We start from the raw sequence: 27,035 nt of genomic DNA, 5'->3' as shown, positions 1-27,035 counted from the left end.
CGGTCGTCGCGAAGCACGAACTCACGAACGCTAGGCATTTTCTTGGTTTTTTCACCTTCCGGGCGGTCGATGCAATGTTTGCTAACCTCCCTAAGTGCATGGGTAAACCTGCGCAGGACGCTGGGCGGTCGTCGCGAAGCACGAACTCACGAACGCTAGGCATTTTCTTGTTTTTTTCACCTTCCGGGCGGTCGATGCAATGTTTGCTAACCTCCCTAAGTGCATGGGTAAACCTGCGCAGGACGCTGGGCGGTCGTCGCGAAGCACGAACTCACGAACGCTAGGCATTTTCTTGTTTTTTTCACCTTCCGGGCGGTCGATGCAATGTTTGCTAACCTCCCTAAGTGCATGGGTAAACCTGCGCAGGACGCTGGGCGGTCGTCGCGAAGCACGAACTCACGAACGCTAGGCATTTTCTTGTTTTTTTCACCTTCCGGGCGGTCGATGCAATGTTTGCTAACCTCCCTAAGTGCATGGGTAAACCTGCGCAGGACGCTGGGCGGTCGTCGCGAAGCACGCACTCACGAACGCTAGGCATTTTCTTGGTTTTTTTAACTGCCGGGCGGTCGCCCCGAGGCCCGCGCTCAAGTGGGCGCAATGGGAAATGTTTTGTTATTTTTAACTGCGGACACAAGAAATTCCGATTTGCTAAAGAGCTTCGCTCTTAAAAACACAGACTGCAGCTTTCATACATTGCGAGGCAGTCTGCTCACCTCACTATTCCAAGTCAGCTATCACGCTTTCAGATTCGTTTTGGAAAAGTATTCATGGGCCACTAGCGAAGTCAGTTACCTATAATTGCCTATACTACGGCGAGCGCCCGAGATTCTGCAAGCAATACATTCGGCAGGAAGCAGCTGTCACTTGATTACAATCGGCTAAAGGAACAAAATGCAGTGCATATGGCTGAGCGAGCCGCCCCATCTTCCAATCTCTCGTTCTCCGCGCGGTGGTGGAGGAGGAGAAGAAGGAGAAGGAACACTTTATTTAAAATATTATTTTCGCTAAAGAGCGCCCAGTTCGAACATATTCGTGCATGAAATTAACTTACTGCGACTGGTTAGCTGACCCTATCCCCGATTTGCCTCGAGCCGCCGTTGATAACCCGTAAAGAGTGTGTCGCTCTGCGCGGGCATGCAGCGACGACTAACTCCTGGACACGGCGGCCGTGAAGAGGGTTTATAAATGCGATAGGGTTATTAGGTAATTTTTCGATTCCCCCGTGGCTCCTAGCCATTCGCTATCAGCCGTGCTCATCAGGCGTCCACGGAAATACGTCACCATTGCCACCCGGAAGCTACGACTGAGGCAGCAGTGTTCGAAGGCTCTGCTGAACCTGTAATGTGGCCCTACGGCAAAGGAAGTTAGGAAAGGAGGACAATGATACAACGTCGGATGCGAAAGAAACGACACGCGTTTTCACCAGGTGCCGCGCCTGCGAAGGTGAGGTTTGTTCTATGCCCAGTCGGTGCGAACTTGCTAGGCAAACACGGCCTCCAGCCGTGCCCGCAACTCACGTCATAACAACAAACCGGGTTTCCGTCAGAAGATCAAAAATACAAATTTTCCGTAATTCATTCCCCGAGGCTACTCTTGGGCTACGAGGCATGTTGCAGTAGAAGCCTCAGGAAGAATTGTTACCACAGCAGGATCTTTAACGTGCCCCTAAATCTCGACACAGTGGCGTTTCTGTTTACTGCTTCCATCAGAAAAATGACCGCCTGGCCTTGAATTTAACCGGGGGACTTGGGCTCAGCAGCGCAACGCCTTACCCACTGAGCCACCGCACTGACAAAGAGAGAAACATCTTTAATGGGCAAGTGAGGTCAGCCAGGCTGAGCGCCCGACTTCCTATACAAAATGGGGGTGAAGTTGTGATGAAAATATATGAAAACTCTCACTTACACATGAATACTCAATCACAGACGCACACAAAAAGCACACACACAATCAGGCGATATAGTCATTTGTCTGAGAGTTCATAGCTCACTGACAAGTCCAGTGCTCCGGAGGAACGTTAAGAGCACTTTTGTTGCGCGACTTGCCATGCCGGTTGTAAGCCAGGACCCAAGGAGGTGACTCGAAGAGATCTGGGCGGACGCGGGCAGGCCCAGAGAAAGCTTTGCCGTGGTACCGCGCGGTTTTTTCCACCGGGACTTATGCCGGCATCCAAACGCAGATGTCTGCAACTTTTTTCGAGCTAGGTTCACGCTGAGCGAGGGAAGATAATAGGAGACGGCTGTGATCGCCAGAAGAGGTGATGGATATGTGCCAGCCTGAACAGCGCCAGCCGGGAGCCCACGACGCCGCGCTTTATATTTGAAACGGCTCTTGTTGCTTCACAAGCGGCTTCGCCGCAGCACTTCTTGCTCGCAGCCGACTTGATGTATGCTGGGACGCCGGATTATGCGGGCACATCGGCCGCTAGAGCATCTGAGCGCGTTTCTGATTCCGTGGGTGAAAAATGAAAAGCCCAAGCCGGCCTCTTTGGACAGAGAAACGCTGCCGTAGTAGGCCTATGCGCCGCCGCGCAGCGCCGCCGCCGCAAGCTTTTTTATGGCGCAGCCCTTCCTCGCCCATCTCTTGACTGAGCCGCGCCGCCGTCGCCGTCGTCGTCACCGAGCCAACGATAGAAAGACCAACGAGCGAAAGAAAAAGCGAACAATGGGAAGACCGAAGCGTCAAAGGAAGCAAAGGAGGAAAGAGTCGCGAAATTGGGAGGGGAGGACGGTTCGCCGTGGCGACACGGGCCAGCGGTCACCGAAAATGTGCGGTGGGGGAGTGGAGGGGGCAGTATGCTGTGCCCGCACGAAGCGCTCGACGGCGCGACGCTTAATGAAAACGTAAGGGGGGCATGCGTGTGACTATGATGTACGTTCGCTTAAGACGCAGTTCACGGTCCCTTCCCGAGAGAGCTGCAAAAAGCACTAATGCCAATGTCGCCCATTCCCAAACATAGAAGCGTCGAATACGTTTACGTAGCCGTTAGTGCATTTAAGAGGAAATAAATGCTAATAATAGCAGTTGTATTCGTACTTCGAACGGGTGGAGCCAACCGTGGATCACTGCAAAAAGCGCTCATGTCATTGTAGCCGATACCCAACTTTAGAAGCGTCCGACAAGCTCACATAGCCATTACTGCATCTAAGAACACAACACATCTGTCTAGACTTCGTTTCGCCGCACATTTCCGCTCACAACACCGCCCAAACATTAAAAGCACCGAAGCAAAAACGGCAATAACAACGGGAGGCTGCGTAGTCCAATGCACCGGCTCATTCCACTAACGAACGAGGGGAGCGCCGAGTGGTGGCGCCACCGGTTCAGCTGCCCAGTCACGCAGAGCAACCCAGCGGTGGCAGCGGTCTTCGCTCTATGTAGTTCAGTCCACCGCGCCAACTTCGTCGTGTAAGTTCGTTCCATGTATTCTGGCCTTTACGTGGTTGTTCTCTGGGAGGATATTCGTACCTATTTTTAGGGTGATTTTTAACTTGGGCGCGTGGCGCCATCTGTCGTTTATCAAAGCGACCTTGCTTTACTTCCTTTTTCTGCAGTTTTAAAACAGCCCGTTTTTATTTTTCACTTACATAATTGCACACTACTCTTCGCGTTTTTGTGGCACTTTGTTTAAATTGGCGGTCACTAAAACGTTTCAATCCGAGCCAATAATGAAACTACGGCGAGCGCGATGTATAATGGCGGTGCATAACGACACATACGGCCTTAATGTGAGCCGCATAGACGCTAGCGCCAGATTCCTCTCTAGTGTATATTGTAAGAAACTCTATTGCGGGCACGGCTGGAGACCGTGTCTGCCTAGCAAACTCCCACAGAGGGCATAGAAAAAATTCCGACATCTCCACGAAGTGAATGATGAGAGGGGCGAAGGAAAAATGCTTATCGGTAAAACCGTGAAACATTCGCCTGCACATCATATAAAGACTCGACATGTCAAGCTTTCCACCGCTCCGTTGACAAGCCGTCGGCGACGTCGATGTTTGTGGTGGTTATGTAGGGGTTGTTTTGGACGATGAGAATCTCCATGGGAAAGTTGGCGGATTCGGTGTGTGACATTTTAGCCACCTTGGCCGTCACCTTCTGCAGAGCGTCTTGTGTCGTGTACCCCCGGTACGTTTCTTGAGCTCGCAGGCGATGAACGACAACCTCTTCTTCTTCCTCTTCTCCTTGTTGGGTAGCAACGAACGCGTTGAACATTTTGTCCTCTTCGGCCAATCTTTTGTTGGCCAATTCCTAGGGGGCTCCTGCCACAGTCATCATTAATGTGCCGTGCCGTATACAGCAGCAACGAGGGACGGGACAGGGCCCGAGCAAGAGGAGCTTCGCCCCTAAAACTTCACCGCGCAGGCACAGCACCTGGTGAAAACGCCTGTCATTTCTTTCGTATCCGACGTTGTATCATTGTACTCATTTCCAAACTTCCGTTTCCGTAGCGCCACATTACAGGTTCAGCAGAGCCCTCCAACCCTGCTGCCTCAGTCGTAACTTCCGGGTGGCAGCCGTGAGGTATTTCCGTGGACGCCTGATGAGCACGGCTGATAGCGGGTGGTTAGGAGCCACGGGGGAATCGAAAAATGAGCGTCATGACGCTCTCGGGTTAAAAAAAACGACTACAAAGTGCGATGAGACACCGAGACGTCACTTGCTAGTGCGTCATTATCAAAAAGGCTGTAGCTTTGCCACCCTTTCTAACTCATTCAACCAATAAGATGGAGAAAATTGGGCTTTATACACTTGTAATATGTGACGTACACTCTGGCAGAGCAACTCTCTGCTCAGCCTCACATCAAATTATTATGGCGAACTGCCCTGCAAGATTTCCATATACCACATCAAATGAAAGGTATACTGTCTCTGCGTCTTAAGGCCCATTCACACTGGCGACGGAAGCGAGCTTTCGAAAGCGACGGGAATTCTGTCGCTTCGTCACGCGGCGACAAAAATTGGTCCCGACCATTCGACAAAAACGATCGTCGCGCGACAAAGCGACAGAATTCCCGTCGCTTTCGCTCGCTTCCGTCGCACGTGTGAATGGGCCTTTACACGGTGCCACACAGACAAAACGGCGAGGTTCGTTTACCAAGAGCTCAATAGAACAGCGCGTGCAGTGACATGACACATTTCACATGGGGCACTGTGCAGCGAAGCGCTTGTAAACACGCCATCGGGATGCGTGATGGACACACCTCACCGCTTAGACGTACCACCACTGACGCTACCCACTGGTTCGCTTGGAACACTCCTCCTATTCTCTTGCACAACTGCCAAACAGGATGAGCTGGTCGACCTCGGTGGCCTAGTCGAAGGTTTTCACGCACACGACCTGAGTTCGAGGACCAATGACTCTAAGTTTTTCGTACAGCCAGCAATGTTTTTTTTTTTTGCTGCAACATGTCCTTTTAGGTCAATTATACGTGTACTTGTCGAAGATAAGGATAATATGGCATCCTCCAGGTCCGCTAAGCCTACCAACACGTTTATAAGCTGTTCGAATCGTCTAGTACGACTCCAAAAGCGAGCCAAGGCGGCATGCGGCAAGGCGACCAGATTTGTCTATTGCCTCCCGGAATGGAATCGGACCAATCATAATGCGCGCTGAGGAGGGGAAGCGTGGCCGCCGCCAGGATTTTGCTTTGAAGGGGGCAAACCCGCTTAATCCCAGGGGAAAAGGGAGATGGCTGGCAAGAGTAAGCAAGTGCTGATGTGGCATCAGGGGGACAAGTGCCTCTTTGCACCCGTCTGCCGCAGCCCATGAGGAGAGGGTATATCGATGACGCGCACCCTTTCCCCTCTCGCACTCCGCACTGCGGGAGTGCGAGGCTGCAGCAGCAGCTCGCTAGAGAATGGCAACGCCAACGAAGCGCCAATGCGGATTTTCGAGAGCGGGATGCCGAAGCCAAGCTTCAAAATTGCGCTGAATCGAAAAATCTCGCGTCGACATAAAATTGAATCAGGCGGCAAAGCCAGATTTACGATAAATGCTTTGTACATTTCAATCTAATGCTGGTATCTTGAAAAAAAAAATAGGGAAACTACCCGCTAGGGCGACTCTGTCATCCTACCGAGTTCTGCTAGCGTTACTAAATAAAGGTTTTTAGAGTATCGGCACTCTTTTCTCTCATTATGTGCCGCCAGGATTTATGTTTGGTCGGTCGGAACCACGTGATATTTGTTTACATATGGGCGCCTCACTCTCTCTCTCTCTCTCTCTCTCTCTCTCTGCTGCGCGGACGCTAGAACGGCTGGTCACACTCTTCCCGTCACAACCGGCGGCGGTTTGGTTGGGAGAGATGGTAACACTGCAAGGCAGAAACAAAATGGCCCCCAGAAGCTTTCGGGTGCACGAAGTGGCGGTACTCTTAAGCTTAACTTATTTAGTGACGTTAGTTTCTGCTATACGAGGGTACAGCGCAGGAACGGCATCTACTGCGCCGCAACCGCAGCCAGCTGTTCCTCCGTGCCACGCAAAGCGCACGTTGCTGCGAATACTTCAAAATACTTCAATCATGACGCGAGTAGCTTCAGTGATTTTTCAGACTTAATCTGCTCGTAAATTACTGTAGAAAAACACTGGCGATGTCACGCATTAAGCGCAATTTTCTTTCAAAACACGCACCCGCGATGAAACCCGGCGCCGTCGATGAGCAATTGCCGTTCTTAACTTGTACCCGAATATACCGTGTTTGCTTGTGCACTTATCTGTCTGCGCCCTGCTACGCTGGTGCTCCTTTACAGAGTGGAAGTGCACTGAATTTTTCAGAGCACTGCTTCTACTAAAATGAGTTCAATTCGTATGAATAAACTCCGTGCTATGGTGTTTCCTATTCTAAAGAAGCTCTTCCCTGAGTGCGAATTTTTTTCCAACTTCGAGTTCTCTAACAAAAGCTCTGCTTTGTTCAAAGAAGGAAATTTCCTTCATCGGCCAATGCTGAATTTCTATCTGATTTTGCTCTGAGCAGAAAGAAAGGATGATGAAGAAGAAAAACGAGAAGAAGAAGAAGAAGAAGAAGGAGTAGAACTTTGCAGCCTGTTTCTGTCAGCTCCTCCAAAAAAATGCACCTTGGAGAAAGCAAAGAAAGGAAGCCGGACGACGAGGAACTTGAAGGCCGGATAGCCGAGCAGCGTCGTCGCATACTCAAGGAACATCGCTTTCCACCTGCTTGGTGAGTACCAGCACTACCATCCCTCACCGGCCGTCGTCCACGGGAACGTAGCCGGAGTGCTCACAACGCAATTACAGAAGAGTGTCGCTGAAGTGTTGGCGTACTGTATAAGAATTTCAGTGAAATGTGGAGGGAGAGGCTTCACCAGTGTGTGTGGATTCTTAGGCACTTGGGTGTCTGTGCGGGAATGTGTGTGAGCGTATAGGTTCGTGGAAGCTTGCTACCACAAAAGACCTAGCCAATATTGGTTTAGGTGCGGAGTACCTTAGGACCGCACAATGTCCGTCCGCGTCCGTGCGCATAGCATTTACAACCGCAACAAATCACACAGGCACCGGTAGGATTCGAGCCCGTGCCTGGTAGACCAGACAGAGTTAGTGTCAGTCGTTTTGCCCATTGGGCTACGACCGTGAGTTAGTACCCGAGAGTCAAACGGCTTACTCCCTCACCTGTAACGGTGCGGAGTACCTTAGAACCTCCCAATGTGCGTCTGCGTCCATCCGTGGGCGCACCACCATTAGGCGAAAATCAAGCGAATTCGATCTGAGTTGTAAGTGGCAGTTTCATTTAGGGAACAATCAAGGTGCAACTCACGGCTAAAATTGAATGACGGTGGGAGCGCAAGCCGGATGGCACTCGGGGCGCAACTTGGATGTCATTTGGAGCCCCCGTACTTCGCACCCTCGCCATCATCCACGGAGGGGAGATGCTGCCGTTTTTCTGTTCCTGGGACACCAATTGCAGCCCCAGTAGAAGATATTTCCTGTCCGTCCTTTGGTTGTCCGTAAGACTGGGGTGTTCATCGTGCTGATCTGGCATCTGCAGTCTCTTCCAGTTGCTCTTGCGCAGACTTCGACAGTCACAAGAGACGCGATTTGGTGGAAGGGGGAGGGGGTGTATTGCAACCCGTCAATTTTTTAAAACGATCAGCACTCTACTTCCAGGAATGAGTAATGCTCGTCACCGTGCTTGACCGCTTACCGCCGCTATGTTCACCCGATCTACAAATGGACACCGCAGTACGCGGACGAGTACAACTATCACCCACAGACGGAGATGATACCAAACACGCGTTCGCTATCAAAAGGCTGTGGTCTGTACTCTGCAGCGAGGGACTCGTTTGGTGAATGAATAAGAATTACATTAAAAATCATGGAGCTTACTAAAACCACCTTTGTATTGTAACGTCTAGAGTTTTCGTTCATTGCGCGACTCTTCACCGGCCTACAGATACTTCTTCCAACAAATTTCAGTTTAGTTTTTCCAAATGCTGTGGCGCAAATGCAGAGGTGCCCCCCAAAAGTAAAAGGAGCACGGGTTGGAGATTTTGAGGAGGTTTCTCCGCCTTGTGCCGAGCCAGCAACCTGGGACGGGCTTTTTCAGAAAGTCATTCTAAAATAAAATCGGGCCGCACATATTCTATTTGTGCACGCAGCCGCACAAAATGAAATTACTTAAATATCACGAACCGATGTTCCGTTTACTAGTTAAGGTACCTGTACAGGTACACTTAGCAAGCGGGAGTACAAATGGGAAAGAAAGCAACTGGGGAAAAAGCGCGAAAAACGACTACACGTAGAAAAGAACACAGGACGGCGCGCTACTAGCAACTGATTTTTATTTGGAAAGAACAGACATTTATAATGTGAAAAGCGCAACCTTATCAATGTTCTCGCACGAGTACATAGAAACAATATATATATATATATATATATATATATATATATATATATATATATATATATATATATATATACAAAGAAAAACAGAAAACATTGTAAAAACAGAACGTGTTATGCAACATGGTCACTTCACGTGCGGTTTCAAACATTCCAGTTCCGCATTCTGCAGTCTCAGTGAAGGCTGACTAACGCACACGGAACCCTCCCGGCTGATATGGTACGCTTCGATTATCTCCCCTTGGGTTCTTCCCTTGTGTTTGTACATGAATGTCGTCTTATCAAAGAGAGGCTTGCACCCATCCTTTTCGCACTCCTTACGATGCACTGCTGAGTGCGTGTAAGGTCTGCCCTTCAAAGAGCTGTTGTGCTCACGGAGTCGGACGTTGAGGCACCGACTGGTCTGCCCAATATAGGCCTTCCCGCAAGCCAGCGGGAGACGATAGACAACTGAGTGTGCGCAAGGCACATACTGGATCTCATGTTTCATCTTGCAGCCTGTGTCGCTGTCCTGCTCCGGTTTCTTAATCTTCTTTTCAACCGCGGAGCAAACCTGGCCAATCTTTCTTTCGGCGGAAAACACGACGTTCACGCCGTATCAGGAACAGGCTCTTTTTATGCCATGCGGCAGCCAATGCACATAAGGGATTTTTGCTACTTTCCTCCTTTCCTCTGACCTAGACGGAACATTCTGATCCGCTAGTTTAACGGCCCGTCTGATTTTTTCGCACGTTGCGGAAACAGCACTGTCAGGAAACCCCGCCTCTTCTAGCCTCTTAACCTGCGAATCGAAGCTGCCGCCCATGCAGTGAACGCATGACTTTTCAAGTACTGAACGCAAACAGGTCCAAGCTATACCATTCTTTACCAGCCGGGAGTGCCCTGAGTGATAATCCAGGAGCGGCTTAGTGGTTCTTGGGGAGTACATCCAACCAACGCCGCCTGTATTAACATTGCCTGACGCGTCGCGCGCTTTTCAATGGGAAGGGTAGGGACGCTTAGTTCAGGCACTGATCCGCTATGTGGCGCGTGCCGGCGGACATCTCGCCTTACGTCACTGCTCGCGAGTCGCGAACGCTGCACCCACTTCTACGGCGTGTGTCTGTCAGCTTGCCTGTTGGGCTTCAAGGGCCGTTTCGCTTACATCTTAGCCGCGACGGGGCGCTAGTTCTGTGGCGCACTGGGGATCTCGTTCAACGTGTCGCTCGCTTCATACTTGCTGCATTTTTCCAAAGATAAAGACGGAGGCGGACTGAAATAGTGTAAGAACATACTGATTAACAGAAAAGCGATGTTTTCGGATGGGGCAGCCATTATTTTACTGATATTTTTCTTTCTGGAGTATTTAGAGAAGAAAAAATTGCGTGCACGTTTTTTGTTCAGGCGCTCACTTATACGATTACTTTCCAATAATATCACTTGCTTGTAAACTTCAGAAAATTATAGGAAACAAAATGATAAGCAGCTGCGATCCCGCCACGCTGTCCGGGCGCTTCTACAGTACAGTCCTCAATTTTAGAAGTGCGTACCGATGCGGAGTGCGAACAGCGGGGTCAAAACAATACCTAAATGCGGAGGGGATAGAGGTGGGATGCCCCACTCAGAAAATTTCAGGGCCTGTGATCCGAGTAGATAAGCGCGCAAAGCCGGCATCAGCCTGCGGCAGCGCAAGGGATTTTGCTTCGTGACAAAGGAAGTTTTATCAGTGACAGACCAAGACAGACAGGCATGGTGAAAAATAAGAAGGCGTAGGAGCGCCGCCTCGGGAACGCTAAAGAAACTTTCCACTACTTTGCATAGTTTCCGAGAAGCGGCGCTGGCTGGCGGACACGAAAGCACGCTGAAGGCTACGGAGCGGGGAAGGGTAGGAGAGAGCAACAGGAGAGTGGCTGTTTGGCCATTTTTCGGTCACGCGTTAGGCAATGTTTATACAGGCGGCGTTGATCCAACATACGTGATTGTGCTTGAAATATAACCGCAAATCGAGAAACTGCAGCTGGTTTTCTTGTGGCACTTCACACGTGAAAGACAGCCCGAGCCCGTTTTTAGAAAACGCCTCGAGCACAACATTACGCGTCTGATCAAACGTGGAGGACGAAACCAAAAATCAAATAGTCGTCAACGTACCTGTACACTTTGTGCACAATACCGTTCAACTCAACATCAAGCGCCCAGTCCACCACTGCCAGGAAAATGCCACTTAACACGGGGGCCACCTTGGAGCCAATGCAGACCCCTGCCTTCTGAACGTGCGTCTTGCCCTCCCAACCTACGTATGTGTGTTTCAGGAAAAACAAAAGAACCTCCAAAAAACTCTCTACTGGAATCCCACACTTGGCAACAAACTTGTACTCATCATTGCCACAGATACACTCTTTTACGGAAGTCATCACCTCAGAATGCGGCAACGAGTAGTACAGATCCTCGATGTCAATGCTAAAACCGGAAGAGCTGACTAGACTCCCTTCTCTTAAAAAACTGACAATAGTGGACGAGTTGGGAACAAGAAAAGGGTCTTCTATGGTTAAGCAGTTTCTTTTCTTGAGTTGAACGGTATTGTGCACAAAGTGTACAGGAACCTTGACGACTATTTGATTTTTGGTTTCGTCCTCCACGTTTGATCAGACGCGTAAGGTTGTGCTCGAGGCGTTTTCTAAAAGCGGGCTCGGGCTGTCTTTCACGTGTGAAGTGCCACAAGAAAACCAGCTGCAATTTCTAGATTTGCGGTTATATTTCAAGCACAATCACGTATGTTGGATGTACTCCCCAAGAGCCACTAAGCCGCTCCTGGATTATCACTCGGGGCACTCCCGGCTGGTAAAGAATGGTATAGCTTGGGCCTGTTTGCGTTCAGCACTTGAAAAGTCATGCGTTCACTGCATGGGCGGCAGTTTCGATTCGCAGGTTAAGAGGCTAAAAGAGGCGGGGTTTCCTGACAGTGCTGTTTCCGCAACGTGCGAAAAAATCAGACGGGCCGTTAAACTAGCGGATCAGAATGTTCCGTCTAGGTCAGAGGAAAGAAGGAAAGTAGCAAAAATCCCTTATGTGCATTGGCTGTCGCATGGCATAAAAAGAGTATGTTCCCGATACGGCGTGAACGTGTGTTTTCCGCCGAAATAAAGATTGGCCAGATTTGCTTCCCGGTTGAAAAAAATATTAAGAAACCGGAGCAGGACAACGACACAGGCTGCATGCAAGGTGAAACATGAGATCCAGTATGTGCCTTGCGCACACTCGGTTGTCTATCGTCTCCCGCTGGCTTGCGGGAAGGCCTACATCGGGCAGACCGGTCCGTGCCTCAACATCCGACTACGTGAGCACAACAGCTCTTTGAAGGGCAGACCTTACACGCACTTAGCAGTGCATTGTAAGGAGTGCGAAAAGGATTGGTGCAAGCCTCTCTTTGATAAGACGACAGTCGTACAAACACAAGGGAAGAACCCAAAGGAAGATAATCGAAGCGTACCATATCATCCGGGAGGGTTCCGTGTGCGTTAGACAGCCTTCACTGAGACTGCAGAATGCGGAACTGGAATTTTTGAAACCGCACGTGAAGTGACCATGTGGCATAACACGTTCTGTTTTAAAGACGATAGTCTTTCTTGGGCTACTTAAACCCAGAAATTTTGGTCTGTCTGTTTGTCGCTATGTCTGTCTGTCCGTCTGTCTGTCTGTGACTCGATTCAGCCACCCGGCCAAAGCATAACAATGCCTGCGTAATAGTCTTATATAGTCACAGCTAAATCTACCCATTTATGTCCGGTGTAATGTTCATACTTGTCAACATTGTTGAAAGAGAACAATACATTACGCAAATATGAGACAACAAATCGATACAGAAGTGATATTTGCAGTGTTCCTTTATAAAAAAATCAAACATGCTTGACTTTTGCGAAATTAAATACTTCATCAACTGCAGAAAAAGAATTCACTCCGCCGTCGCCTGCTGTCGCCCGCGCCACTATAGCTTCTCGCGCCATTGTAAGAAATCAACCGGCAACAGTTACGCAAGGTTCCACTAGATAGGTTTCACGTTCTGCTTGGAACGCACGTGGAGTGGGTTGTTGTTGTTGTAAAATTTATTATGAATAGGACGGCACTAGGCCTGTTGCGGTGGGAGGGGGAAAAGGGAAGGGGGTTACGTGCGTCGCACTATGGAGGCTTCACACGCAAATGTCCACAGTGAGAGTAGAATTCTCTTGTGGTCGTGTGTTGGCCGGATCCAGTCCTCGTATGTCGATACAGATGACGAGCGATGTTTGTCACGTGCGTCCTTCAGTCCTTCACAGTCCCACACCAGGTGACGCATGTTGGCCGGCTGGGCGGCCAAGCACACACTACACTGGGGCAGCGAGAAAGGTGGCGGGTTGGGCTGCTTGGCGTACTTCTGTGCGTGGTTCCACCTTGCCACCACGTCCTCCGTGACGGCAAAGCCACTTTGTGCTTTCACCACGAACACTGAAACGCGGTTCTATAAACGTTGAAGTAGGGCGCCTCGATCAACGCGCGTCTTCGCCGTACGGCAGCGTTCGCATCGAGACACCCGGTTTGGAGCAGTGGAACGCGGGAAATTTAAAATGATTTAAGCAAACCTTTGGCGTCTTTACCTTGGGAGAAGCGCGACGCAAGAGGAACAACATGAGAGGTCAGCGGGAAAGCGAAGGGAGGCATTTACTTCGCAAAAGCTGATAAAGACTGTCGTCTTTTGACGGCATTTGCAACGAGAGGAGCAGATACGCGGCCAATTTTTTTCAATGTTGTCTGTTTTTTTGTATATATATATATATATATATATATATATATATATATATATATATGTACTCGTGCGAGAACGTTGATGAGGTTGCGCTGTTTCCCATTATAAACGTCTGTTCTTTCCCAATAAAAATCAGTTGCTAGTAGCGCGCCGTCCTGTGTTCTTTTCTACGTGTAGTCGTTTTTCGCGCTTTTTCCCAAGATGCATCACCACCTCGCCCAACTTTCAATTGCGTTAAAGAAAGCAATACAGCCAGTCGAAAATGTTAGCAGCGCCAGTCGAATTTTGCCCATTCTCCGCGAATCCCCCATCCTGGTTTTACTCGCTGCGTGTTGTGTTGGAGACGTTCAATTTTTTCCCATTTCACGACTTTATGAATCACTGTAGCTACAGGTTGGCCCGGCGAAACCTTTGCACACCGCTCCTGAAGAATTTTGCCGTAAGCGCACGGTAAGGTCCTCAGCTCTTTGCTGGGAGAAAGAGGATAACTAATATGCCTCTGGTACGAGGCTCCTGGTATTCTGGGAGAGTACCAAACAAGCCTGCAAATTTAGCAACGACATGCATTAAGGAGAAAGCAGTGAATGACCCATTGCTCAAGAAAAGCCGGCGTCGGCCGGATTCTAATTTACCGCTGATGGCGATACGTTCCATAGCGTGTGCGTCAAAAGTAAGCAAAAAGATGCGGCGCTATGCGGAGCGCGTGCTACGCCAATATATTTTCGGGCGTATGCCGATATCTTTATGGGCGTCCTAGAGGGAGAATTTCTGTAGAGCCAGAGCTTAAAGCCACTATATTATAAACGTCTCATTGATGATGTATTCTTGATTTGGACCCACGGGTAGACGAACCGACTAACCTTCGTAGACGCCTTTAACATTGCGCATCCCCCATTTCTTTTTCTTTCCAATACTCCCCGACAACTGTTAATTTTCTTGACGTAAACGTCACCGTCTCAGAGGGCAAACTGATCAATAAACTGTACCGAAAACCGAGCGACAAGCAACAGTACCTGCATTTTCAAAGCAGTCAGGTCAAACATTGCAAAACCGGAATTCCCTGTAGCCAAGCTCATCTTTTTCGTCCAATTTGCTCAAAGGAAGAGGACCTCAATTATAATTGTCAGGAGCTAGGCAGTGCATATTTGAAACAAAAATACCGCGTTGAAATAATCGACAACGCTATACACACAACACAAAACCTGAATCGCTGACTTTCTTAGAGGCACCAAAACCTCCCACGACACCCCCCAAACGAACTTAGTCCTAACACACTCCGCATCTCTTCCGAAAGTTCCGTCTATACTAAAAAAACACCATAACATTCTTACCCAAAGTGAGCACCTAAAACCTATTTTTCCGGAGCCCCCACGGGTTGTGTACAGGAGAAACAAAAACATTTGGGATGCCCTGACCTCATCCAAAATAAGGACACAGACGACCGGCGGATACAGCCCTTGCAGGAAGCCTCGATGTCAAATATCATGCACCTGTCCACAGCGGATACCGCGGCCAGTACAGCTTCTAACTTTCGTCTAAAAATCGGAGGAAACCTAAACTGTGATAGTTCCAATGTGTTATGTTTGCTCGAGTGCATGGTGTGCCGCCTACAATACATCACGCAAACACAAAAGTCGTTCAGAACTAGATTTAATAATCACAAGTCACATTACAAAACTCTCCCATCTCTCCCGTTGACAAAACCCTTTAACGTTCTTGGGCACTCCTTTGACCAGCTCAGAGCTACGATACTGAAATCTGGGTTTCGCGCTCACCACGATCGATGCATCTGAGAATCATACCTCATTTACAAGTTCAAATCCGCATCCTCAGGCACTAGTAAGAGTTTGGGGAAATTGTCGTGTTTTCTGGGTACCTAAACCATTTTCACCCTTTTTTTTCGTATGTTTGATTCACCATACCGAAAACCGCTCGGCCACAATCCGTTCCCCCCGCCTTTTTTCTTGTCTCTCTCTCTTTTTTTCCGCGGAATAGCAGCTGTCTTCCCAGTACGTATCCGCTCCCGCCTCCCACTCTAGTTGAGAGGTGGGAGGCGTTTACTGCAGTTGCCAGCCCCTTTTGTGGTGTGCACTTTTTACCGCGAAAGCGCCGTTCGCGCGGTCATCCGCCATTCGCCAATCGCGCGGTTTCCCCACCGCTCCCGCTTCTTGGACAGTTTAGTTAACTCTAAAATTTCCTGTTACCCACTTCTTTCCATGCCTCCATTCTGCTGTGGCATGTTTTGATCATATACGCGGAAACTTCTTGACCCGTACTGGTGACCGACTTTATTGTAACCTCCACGCAGGACATACCTGGCTACTACATGCACATATTCTGATGAGTGGTTGCGTTACTTGCGCGTGCGCCCCTAGGACTTTTGTGAACTTGTGAACTGCCGTGAAATTCCTCACGCCGCTGGTCATTGGTATATTCAGAGATGGATGTGTCACCGGCGGCCTCCGTCCTGTGTGTGTTCTTCTTGTGAGCCTGCATGCTTACTTTGCATTTCGTGTGTTGAGACGTTCGCTGCACCATTCATTTATTCCTGTAATTCGTACGTGAAGTGTCTGTTTTTCATTAGCTTCCCACCCTGTCTTTTATCAATGAAATGACGTTGGTTATTGCTTTGCTTTTTAGAAAAACGTTTGTCGCCCGCGGGACCGCATCTCCAGTTACTATGAAACGTTGCTTTTTGTCTTTTCTTTCTTTTGTTTTTGCTGTGGAGAGATTGTGAGGACCACAACGTCACGATAGTCCCTACGCACATGTATGGTGCCCTCCCTGTCTCCTCGCCCCAACCCGCCAACTTATGTTCTTAACAAGGGTGCACTGTAGCACACCTTCTGCACGTACATGAGCGTGCGTGCTTCTAGGTTGTATGTTACTCAGATGGAGACTGGTACTCCGGTGGAAACGTCAGTAAACCACTGTTTTTGTTTTTAATCGTGAGTCAACCATTTTGTGAAATATTTCTTCTGGCTCCCGGAGAAGTTTCATCTGCTGCTTACCTATATATATATATATATATATATATATATATATATATATATATATATATATATATATATATATATATATATATATATATATATATATATATATATATATATGCCAGGGATATATACGAGGATGCCAGCCATGCAAGAAAACGCGTTGTAAGGTCTGTTCACGCATGACAACCACCACTACTGCTAAAGCCAGCTCCTCAGATAACGTATTCAAAATAAATGCGCATCTAAACTGTGACAGCCATAACGTCGTCTACATGCTTCACTGTGACCTCTGGCATGCAGTACATCAGACAAACAGAAACCGCCTTCCGTAAACGCTTTAACAACCACCGTTCTCACGCTAAAACACAACCGAACTTGCCCATTTCAAGACATGTCAGCCTCCCAGGACATTCATTCGACCAAATTAAAGTCACTCTGCTAGAGACCGGTCTTCACACTAAACGGGACCGCGAAAAGAAAGAATCGTATCTTATTTATAAGTTCAAAACGCCGACTCATGGTATCAACGATAGCGCTGGCAGCATGTCGTGCCTCCGGAGGACCACGGACGTTGATTGACAACAGGACCTGGATGCACGTTGTTCCACCCCCTTCTCCCATCATACAAGTTTTTTTAATTATTCAGGACCACTCACCATTAGCTCAGGCAACGGGCGCATAGCGAGGGGGAGCGCCGCCCAAAAAGCTCCCACCTCCCCTCGCGGGAACCCCTGTGTAGATGCGACGCATAGGCGGAGCGGCGAAGGGACCGCGTTTTATAGCGCGCATAACGTTGAGGGAACTGCGTAGGCCGGTCCCAGTCGATGACGACGTTGGCGTACTTGTAAAGCGGCGTGGACTCTAGGTGTTTGAGCCAAGCGTGGATGTTGCTTCGCCGGAGAACGGCACACCGGTTATATGCGCAGCGCGCCCGAAGGAGAGGAAACCGCGGAAGAGAGAGTACTACTGCACATGCGCCGGCCCCAGCGCGTCTGCCGCGGCTATTACGCAATGTGCCGCGGCTATGACGCAACACAATCCAACACAATCAACTTTAATCCAATCCAAATCCAAGCCAATCCAATCCAATCGAATCCAATCCAATGCCCTCGCGAGAGAGTGTTCGCTATCGGAGAGGAGAGGGGGTGAGCGGCGGAGAGCGCAGCTGGCGCGGCGAGGAGAATGGGGGAGGGGTGGACAACGCCGCCGCCGACGACGACGATGACGACGACGACGACGCCGCCGGAGGGACAAGGCGAGTGAATCAGATGCTCTGCATCTAAAAAAGCCGCCTAAGCCCCGCACTGGACGTGCTGCGCGATAAATGCTGTCCACGTTGGGACAACTAAGAGTAAGAAGAGAGAGGGAGGTGACGTTGAACGGCAGTGCCAGTCTGGCCGTACCTTGAAATTGTCGCGTTCTGTTAAGACAGCGGTGGCGTAATTCAGTGGTTTTCTGTCTAGGCCCTCCATTGAACTTCCCGCTTGTCGCGCCGTATGTGTGCCTTTACATTGCTCTACGCTGCCGCAGAGGACGGACGGGGAACTCGTTGCCTTCTCCGAACTCGCCGCGCCCCTGTGTAACATGATCCCTGTCTTCCGCGCGGTCCGACCGCCGTGCGGCTCGCCGCTGGCTGCCGCTAGTGCCTTTCTCTGTCGCCATGTCGCGGCCCTTCAAAGGTCAAACCAAGTAGAATTATCACCGGTTTCTTAGTAAAAGCAATGCATCTCCGTTTAATGGTCTGTCGTGGGTTAACCCACGAAACAAATGCCGGGCCAAGACTGCGTTCTTAGTTACTACACTACCGCCCCGCTCTTCCCATCTGTGCACATGCGTTGTCTGTATTTTGTTTGTCAGTTCTCTTTTATCCCAGCCGCAGCGGGCCGATAGAAAACTTTGCTCCCGCTCCCTTCCCCCACCCGTGCCGTTTTCTCACTAAAACCACCGCCTTTCATTTTTTTCTTTTCTTCTCTTTTTTTTCTCCCCTTAGTTTTTACCCTCTCCCACTATGCACAAAGCCCCGCAAGTGCCGTGTTGTCACCGGATTTGTTACGTTCTCTGGCGTATTCCCTCCTTGAAGAGGGAGAGGAAGAGAGACTCCCTCGCATGCAGTGTGCATAAGGGTTCTGTGTTCGTTGTGGGATTGTCCCTGAGGAAGAAAGTTCCACTTCCGAAACTGTTGGAATAATTTATATATATATATATATATATATATATATATATATATATATATATATCTATATATATATATATACAAGAGAAGAAAAACTTCGAACAAGGTAAAAGCACGATTGTGGCCTACGTTTCAGCAAAGAGAAACTTTGCTGAAACGTAGGCCACAATCGTGCTTTTACCTTGTTCGAAGTTTTTCTTCTCTTGTGTTCTCTACCATCTTCAAAGTTCTACTACTCCCTGGATTATATATATATATATATATATATATATATATATATATATATATATATATATATATATATATATATATATATATATATATATAGTTTGGAAATGAGGGTCTCGTTAGGAAATACAGAAAGAAATGCCGGCAGTCTACAACGCCAAAGAAGGCATAAGGGAATGGTTAGACTATTTTTTACCATTAGTGACGTTACATGATTATTTTTATTAATTACGTGAGAAAAAAAGAAAGAAAGAAAAACACACGCCCAGAGTGGGTTCAGTCCCCACTCTGGGCGTGTGTTTTTCTTTCCTTGAAGGCCGAACCCGAAAACGAGCGCTTGGAGAACCACAGGTGTAAAGAAAGTAATTTAGACAAAACGCACTAAAGTCAACAGGGAAAAAAATTCCCCGCATTTCCCCGAGGGGAAGAATGTGAAAGTGCGAATGCACGAGTTGAATTTGCGCGGTTCGGTAATGTTCGCGAAAGAGAGATCACACACACACACACAACTACAAAGAAAGAAAGATGCATTTATTCACAGACACCTATTTGTGTTGTCGTTGTACTTGATTGCTAGAGCGGATCTGAGCTTTGAAATTTCGTGTCAGTACTCCTTTAAGCGGGTGCATTAGCCCTTCTCACGCCCGATTCCTGGCCAATCCCCCACGTGGGTATGTGCCATGTCAGCGGCCAGGCAGCGCGCGCCCATCTCCCCCCGTTGCTAAGGAAGACGAGGAGCGCGCGCACCCGCAGATGTTGCTATGCGGACTACGGCGGCGGACGATTCAGGCTCGCTTGTTGTCGTTGTACTTGATTGCTAGAGCGGATCTCAGCTTTGAAATTTTGTGCCAGTACTCCTTTAAGCGGGTGCATTAGCCCTTCTCACGCCCGATTCCTGGCCAATCCCCCACGTGGGTATGTGCCATGTCAGCGGCCAGGCAGCGCGCGCCCATCTCCCCCCGTTGCTAAGGAAGACGAGGAGCGCGCGCACCCGCAGCTGTTGCTATGCGGACTACGGCGGCGGACGATTCAGGCTCGCTTAAGAAGTGCATTCGCACTTAAAAAAAGGAAGGTCGTCTGAAGAACACTGAGGACACGGAGCCTGAACGCGACCAGCGCACAGGCCACGGGGGGAATGGAACGCCACTGCGGCGCCGTAACCTAAGCTGAGACGATGGCTCGCTCCCTCAACAGCCGTCTGCCGGTCGGTCAGCGCGCAGACACACACTCCGCATGCGCTTAGAAAAAAACGGTGCTAGGCGACCGGAGAGGGGCGTTACAAAAGAGAACAGAGCAAACGGAACGGGGGTTGGTGACAATATATATATATATATATATATATATATATATATATATATATATATATATATATATATATATATATATATATATATATATATATATATATATATATATATATATAGGCACTAGTCAATGGGTAACGACAGTGCGCCAGACTTAGCAGCCACGAAAGCAGCATCGGCAGTGACAGGCGACCCCAGACCACCAACGACGAAGACGACAGGCGCGCGTCTCTGAACCCGCTCCATCTTGGATCAGGGCCATTAAAAGCCTTTCAGCTACCTTACGGTGAGGAATATATCATATTAGAATTGGTGGAGGTTGCTGCGGTCCTGACCTCTCTATACGTTGGAACTCCGCTCCCGGACGCTCTCCAGCGCCATGGCTCCTCCTCGTGAGACTGAGCCCCCGGCTGCGTTACCTCGACGCCAAGCATCTGCTCCGATTCCATTCGTCAGCGGGATCCCCCCTTCTTCGGTGACACAGACGAGCAGGACGTGGAAGACTGGCTCGCCACATACGAAATAGTAAGCACCCACGACAACTGGGATGACAAAGTGGAACGCAGCAACGGGTCATTTTACCTGACCGCTACTGCAGAGCTTTGGTATGACAACCACGTAAAGCTCTACCCGACGGGGTCGGAATTCAAGTCGAGGTTTTCGCAAAACTTCCCTCACCCTTCAGTGCGAAACCCTCGCGCGGAGCAGTGCTTGCAAGAACGAGCGCAGCATCCAGGTGAGAACTTCCCCAGTTACATCAAGGACGTTGTGGATTTGTGCAGGAGGGTCAGTGCCACGATGAGTGAAGAGGACACAATCAAGCGCATCCATAAGGGCATTTGGGATGGTGCCTTCCAAATGCTGCTGGCGAAGAATCTACAAACGGTCACCGATGTCATCAACCTTTGCCAGAGCTATGACGAGTAGAAAAACAGCGAGCACTCACACGGCGATCCTTTGGCCCGGTTATGTCGAGTTTAACTGCAGGTAGTGACGACAACACTGTCTACGCGTATTCAGCAGTTCATCCGGGAACAAGTTGCCCGTAGGATTTCCTTAGTCCCCTACACACCGACGTCTGACACCACCCTTGCCCCTTCGCTTAGAAATGCTATCCAGCAGCAGGTGGCCGACACCGTGCCATGCTCCCCCCAACACGCACCTGTGACCGCTTCGCTCATCGGTGCCGGCATCGCATACACCACACCACCTGCTGTTCCGCTAACGTACATGACCTCGGTACAAACGCTACCTGCTTCCGGACCTCTAACCTTCGCCGACGCCATCTCCAGGCCCTTTGCCGAAGCCGTCCAAAGCCCGGTCCCGGTCATGCCGCGACAGCCCACTGAGACCACAGGAAGATCAACGTAGCCCGGCTCCCTTCCGGTGCTGCCTCTGTTGCAGAGGCAGCCACGTGTACTGCCCGACCCGTCATTTGCGACCGCCGCTTGGCGCACGCCGGACAATCGCCTAATCTGCTTTGCTAGCTTAACTCCCTGACACGTGGCGCGTTACTGCCGCCGCGGGGTGATGCCTGCGCGGCAACCTTCTTTAAACGTGCCGTATGTGTTTCCGCAGCCGATGCCTCGCGCTCCGAGCAGTTTTGCCGAGACGTCTCAGGCCGCCGACTGCCGTGACGCCACCAACCGGCGCCCATTTTCCCCGCGACGCCGTTCACTGTCGCCGATGCGTTGGCGCTCCTTGCCTGCTGAAGAGGAAAACTAGGCGCCGCAGTTCGGGAGGAAAGAGCTGCGTCATCGTCGAATTGTTCAAGACCTGCCTTCTCACCCATTAACGTCATCGACGCCATAACACACGGAGTCGCCACTCATTAGCTTGTCGACACTGGCGCCGCCGTTTCAGTTAACCGCCTAGAGCTTTGCCGCCGCCTGAAAAACGTTATGACGCCGCACTTTGTCGCATCCTTACGTACTGCTTCGGCCCATTCGATCGAACCAGTCGGTGTATGCAATGCCCGGGTGTTCCTCCAAGACGTTCTATACATTGTTGAGTTCATTTCCCTTCCTTCATGCTGTCATGACGTCATCCTGGGATGGGATTTCCTCTCCCGGCAGAACGCTATCATTGACTTCACGTGAGCCGAAGTTGAGTTGTTTTCGTCGCTTGATATGCCATCTGAAACTTAGCCAACAACACTTACCGTAAAAGTTTCTGTCGCTAACGACACGACTATCCCTTCATGCTCCACCATGCTTGTGCCCTTAATCTACTATCTTTCTTGTGACATCAGAGCACTTTTCACGCCGTCGCATTGGTTCTGCCAACGCCGATGTGTATTGCTGCCTTTCGCCTTGCTCAGTATCTCCGATGGCTAAACCAGCCTGTTCTTTCCGAATCATCGAGCAAGTCCTCGCTATTTGCTCCGGGCGAGTGCCTAGACCGCGCCTAGTGCGTGGAGTCCGCCGTTTTCATCCACGTTTTAGACGACCTGCCGCAGGTTGAGGTGACCGGACTCTGCCCACCCTACCTTCCACTGCATCTCAGCTATCCTCGGAAGTTTTCGATTGTGCCATCAACGCCGACATTACGCCGACCCAACGAGACGAACTGATTCAACTGCCTTGTTAATTTCATTCATCCTTCGACTGTGCGCAGATGTCGTTTGGTCGCACCACGATGGTTAGTCATCCTATCGACACCGGCTCCCAAGGGCCTTTACATGGCGCCCTTACTACGTTGCCCCTTCCGAAAGGACCGTAATTGAACAAGTGGGTGACATGCTCCAACGCGGTATCATTCGACAATACAACAGCCCCCGGGCGTAGCCGGTGGTATTCGTGCGGAAAAAAGACGACTCCATCCGTCTTTGTGTCGACTGCCGTCACCTCCTGATAACGTCATCTCCTCACGTCCCCGCCAATTCTCCGCCATTTCGGTCCGTCGGCTCCAACCGAAACCCAGACGAATGCGAGTGAAGTTGGTCTGGGTGCTGGTATGGCTCAAAGAAAGGCTGGGTTCCACGAGTACGTGGTCGCCTACGCGAGTTGTAAACTCACAACTGCGGAGTCGAATCACTGTGTTACTGAGCGGCAATGCTTCGCAATTGTGTGGGCCCTCTCGAAATTCCGTCCGTATCTGAATGGCCAACCTTTCGACGTAGTCGCCGACCACATGCGCTTTGTTGGTTGTCCCTGAGAGACCCGTCTGACCGACTGGCGCGTTGGGCTTTCCGCCTTCAGGACTTTGACATCCGCGTGGTGTATCACTCAGGCCACAAGCACCACGACGCTGACGCCCTCTCCGGGTTCCCGATGTTGCCTGACGAGATGCCTAAATCCCCCTGTGAGTGTTTTGTATCGCCCCCTGACGTCCGTTCTATGCTATCTGAACAGCGAAAAGATCAGCGGGTCATGTTGCTTTGCTACTACCTTTCGAACCCGTGGAACTCTGCGGAACCTCGAGCACTTCGGCGCCAAGCGTACCACTTCGCTATTCGCGTTGGTCTGCTCTACAGGCGGAACTACCACCCCAATGGGCGCAAAGGGCGGCATGTCATTCCCCGCCGTCTCCGCACAGTGAGCGGCATTGTGCTCACGCCGGCGTGCTCTATTCCTACGAACGCATTTGACTGCGATATTACTGGCAGGGTGTGTGCGATGTACGGCTTCGTTCGTCGTTATGTTCAGTGTTTCACGATGCAGCCTTTGGCGTGCCCGATTCGAGCTTCTGACCAGGTAGCAATCGATCTCTATTGACCCCCCCCCCCCCTTTACTGCGGCTGGGAATAGGTGGGTCATCGTAGCCGTCGACCATCTGACACGGGATGCCGAAACCGCTGCGCTGCGTGCCGGCACTGCCGACGCCGTTGCAACATTTCTACTCAATCGCTTGCATCTACGTCACAGCGCCCCTCGGGAAGGTCTTAGCGACAGGAGGTGTGTCGTTCTTTCTGACGTCAAAGAAGCGATCCTAACGGCCTGCCGAATTGTCCACATGACTACTGCATATCACACGCAGACAAATGGCTTAACCGAAGGTTTTAACCGCACCTTGGGGGAAATACTAGCAATGTATGTATCATACGACCATTCCAACTGGGATATGGTTCTTCCATTTGTGACCTACGCCTACAGCACTGCCAAGCAAGCCACCACAGGTTTCTCGCCCTCCTTCCTCGTGTATGGACGCGAGCCGTCGTGCCTGCTTGACGCGACCATCCCCTACAGTCCCGACGTGTCTGAAGCCTCGTCAATCTCCGACGTCGCCCGACGTGCGGAGGAGTGTCGCCAACTGGCTCGCTCGTTCACGTCCGACGAGCAGGGGCACCAAAAGTTCCGCCATGATGCGTCGACGCTTACTCCACAATTTTCGCCGAATGATCTCGTTTTGATCCGGGTTGCGGCCACTAATGTCCAGCAAGCTCCTTTCAAAGTACCACGGACTGTATAGTGTCATGGAACGGACGTCGCCCGTCAATTATGTGGACGAGCCTCTGAATACTTCCTCTGATAATCGCTGGCATAGCCGAGAGACCGTTCACGTAGCACGTCTGAAGAGATACTTCGAACCCACCGTGGTCTCATGCCCCTAAGTCGCCAGCATTGCTCCTATGCATACCGGGGAAATTGTTAAGGAGACGAATGGTGCAGGCACTAGTGGACGAAAAACGACAGTGCGCCAGACTCGGCAACCGCGAAAGCGTCATCGACAGCGACAGCCGAACCAAAGCCAACTACGACGAAGACGACAGTCCCGCGTCTCTGAATCCGCTCCATCTTGGATCATGGTCATTAAAAGCCTTTCGTCAGCTACCTTGCGTTGAGTAATACGTCCCCTAAAGTATATATATATATATATATATATATATATATATATATATATATATATATATATATATATATATATATATATATATATATATATATATATACATATACAAAGTGAAAGTATGCTCTTCGGAGACTTTATTTCCAACATTTCGACCTGAGACAGGTCTTCCTCAGGAATCAGTGTGTCATGTCGAAACGTTGTAAATAGTCTCCGAAGAGCGTACTTTCACTTTTTGCACACATATATATATATATAGTCTGGAAAGATAAGAACTCACACAAAGCGCGAAAAAATAAGGTTAGTAGAGGCAGAGACACACGAGAAGGACGTAGAAAATAGAAATAAATTAACTGACGTTTCAGGAAGAGGACTACCTTTGTCTCTGTCTCTACTGACCTTTTATATATATATATATATATATATATATATATATATATATATATATATATATATATATATATATATATATATATATATATATATATATTTCCGATTGGATCTCGGATGCCTTACCGATGCAGCTATTTGTGCGACTTTGTTCTCCGTCCGTCACTTTGTGGGGTCCACTCTACGACGGGGTGAAGGGGACCTTCTTTTTAACCCCGGGCCTTGCCTTGAGCGTCGACAGCGTGGTCTAAAGAGTGGATTGACGGGAAACTCTTTTCAGCTACCTTTCCGCATCACGGCTTCCAGAACCGAGACCGTCGCTATGGTTTTCGGAATATTGTGGATAGGAATTGAGAGTTTGTTGAGAAAATAGAGAAAGGAAGGCTAGCAGTCTACAACGCCAAGGGAGGCATAGGGGAATAGTTTGGCATTACGTAGTATAAACATGCATACGCAGCGCGCGACGTGGGCAGCAGCGGAATGCACCACTCCGGCGTATTTGGCGATTACACAGAATTTTACAAGCCGCTGGAATTGGCGCTTTGGCCACAACACCAAGATGTTCCGTGTTATCCTGTAAGAGTGACCACCCTTCTCCATGCTATTTATGCGTTGCGCTTTGCGTGTTCTCTGCCGCACGAGGGGTGAACGGCTCCATCTGGTTTCTGCCCGCGCAGGCGCGTCGCGTGGCTGGGGGCCTTCTGCCTGGGCTTCAGCTCCACGGTCGACAGCGCGCTAAAGGACGACGTCGGGGCGCTCCACGGCTCCGACATGGCGACGACGCTGCAGGACGTCAAGGAGATCAGCCAGATCGCTGGCTTTGTCGTGGCGTGCGTGCTCGTGCAGGCCGTCGGCCGCCTAACGGGACTATTCTTCTATGCCACCGGCATCTGCTTGAGTGCGTATACCCACCTCATGACTGTCAAGAGCTATTTACTGGCATTGGTCATCCAAATCCCTACATTCCACTAGTTGGACAGCAGTTGCTACGGGTTACATTGCCGGAATGGCTACGTTGACAGTCAGGGATGTACCGGCGGTATGCCCGCTGTGGATGCCAGTGTAAACGGGTCTCTCGGACGCCCAGCTGTGGATGAGCTTGACCCTAAGGTTTTCAAGGGAATGTTAACGGTGCCATGAAGACAAAATTAAAGTTGGCTCGCTTCCTTAGCAAAAAACAAAAGACCAGTCAACCAACATTAGCCGCGACCATTTCTATAGACTGCTAAATGTTCTCCCCAGAGAGAGAGAGAGAGAGAGATGGAGAGAGAAATAAACGTTTAATGAAAACGAGCAAGTTTGTTGTTAGATGGCATGGGAACCAGCCCTGTGGGGGGCGACCTTAGTCCGGGATGCCTTCGTCCTGGCTAGCTGCCGGGCTCTAGCGACGACTTGTTGCGCTGCAAGGTCCGAGCTGGTCAGCCGGTCCACCCACTGCTCGTAAGTAGGGTTGGGGATTGGAGATAAAGATGGGGATTGCTGGCATTCCCAAACCAGGTGGAATAGAGTGCCAGGTGATGGGCAGTAGGCACAGGTCATG

At 50.0% G+C, this 27,035-nt stretch overlaps 1 protein-coding gene across 1 annotated transcript in view; it reads left to right on the top strand.

Annotated features, from left to right (window-relative positions):
- The first annotated feature begins 6,990 nt into the window (after nt 1-6,990).
- LOC144146591 (uncharacterized) overlaps nt 6,991-27,035 on the top strand; it is a 66,398-nt gene continuing 46,353 nt past the window's right edge. Inside the window, exons 1-2 of the mRNA XM_077678530.1 lie at nt 6,991-7,181; nt 26,173-26,393. Of these exons, the coding sequence (XP_077534656.1) occupies nt 7,072-7,181; nt 26,173-26,393 (331 nt within the window). The 5' untranslated portion in view covers nt 6,991-7,071. The remainder of the gene's footprint in view (nt 7,182-26,172; nt 26,394-27,035) is intronic.

This window comes from Haemaphysalis longicornis, unplaced genomic scaffold, assembly GCF_048455015.1.
Source record: "Haemaphysalis longicornis isolate Haplotype H1 unplaced genomic scaffold, Haemaphysalis longicornis Haplotype H1 scaffold_7, whole genome shotgun sequence".
NCBI classification, from domain to species: Eukaryota; Metazoa; Arthropoda; class Arachnida; order Ixodida; family Ixodidae; genus Haemaphysalis; species Haemaphysalis longicornis.
This window is presented reverse-complemented; position numbering and strand designations above follow the sequence as displayed.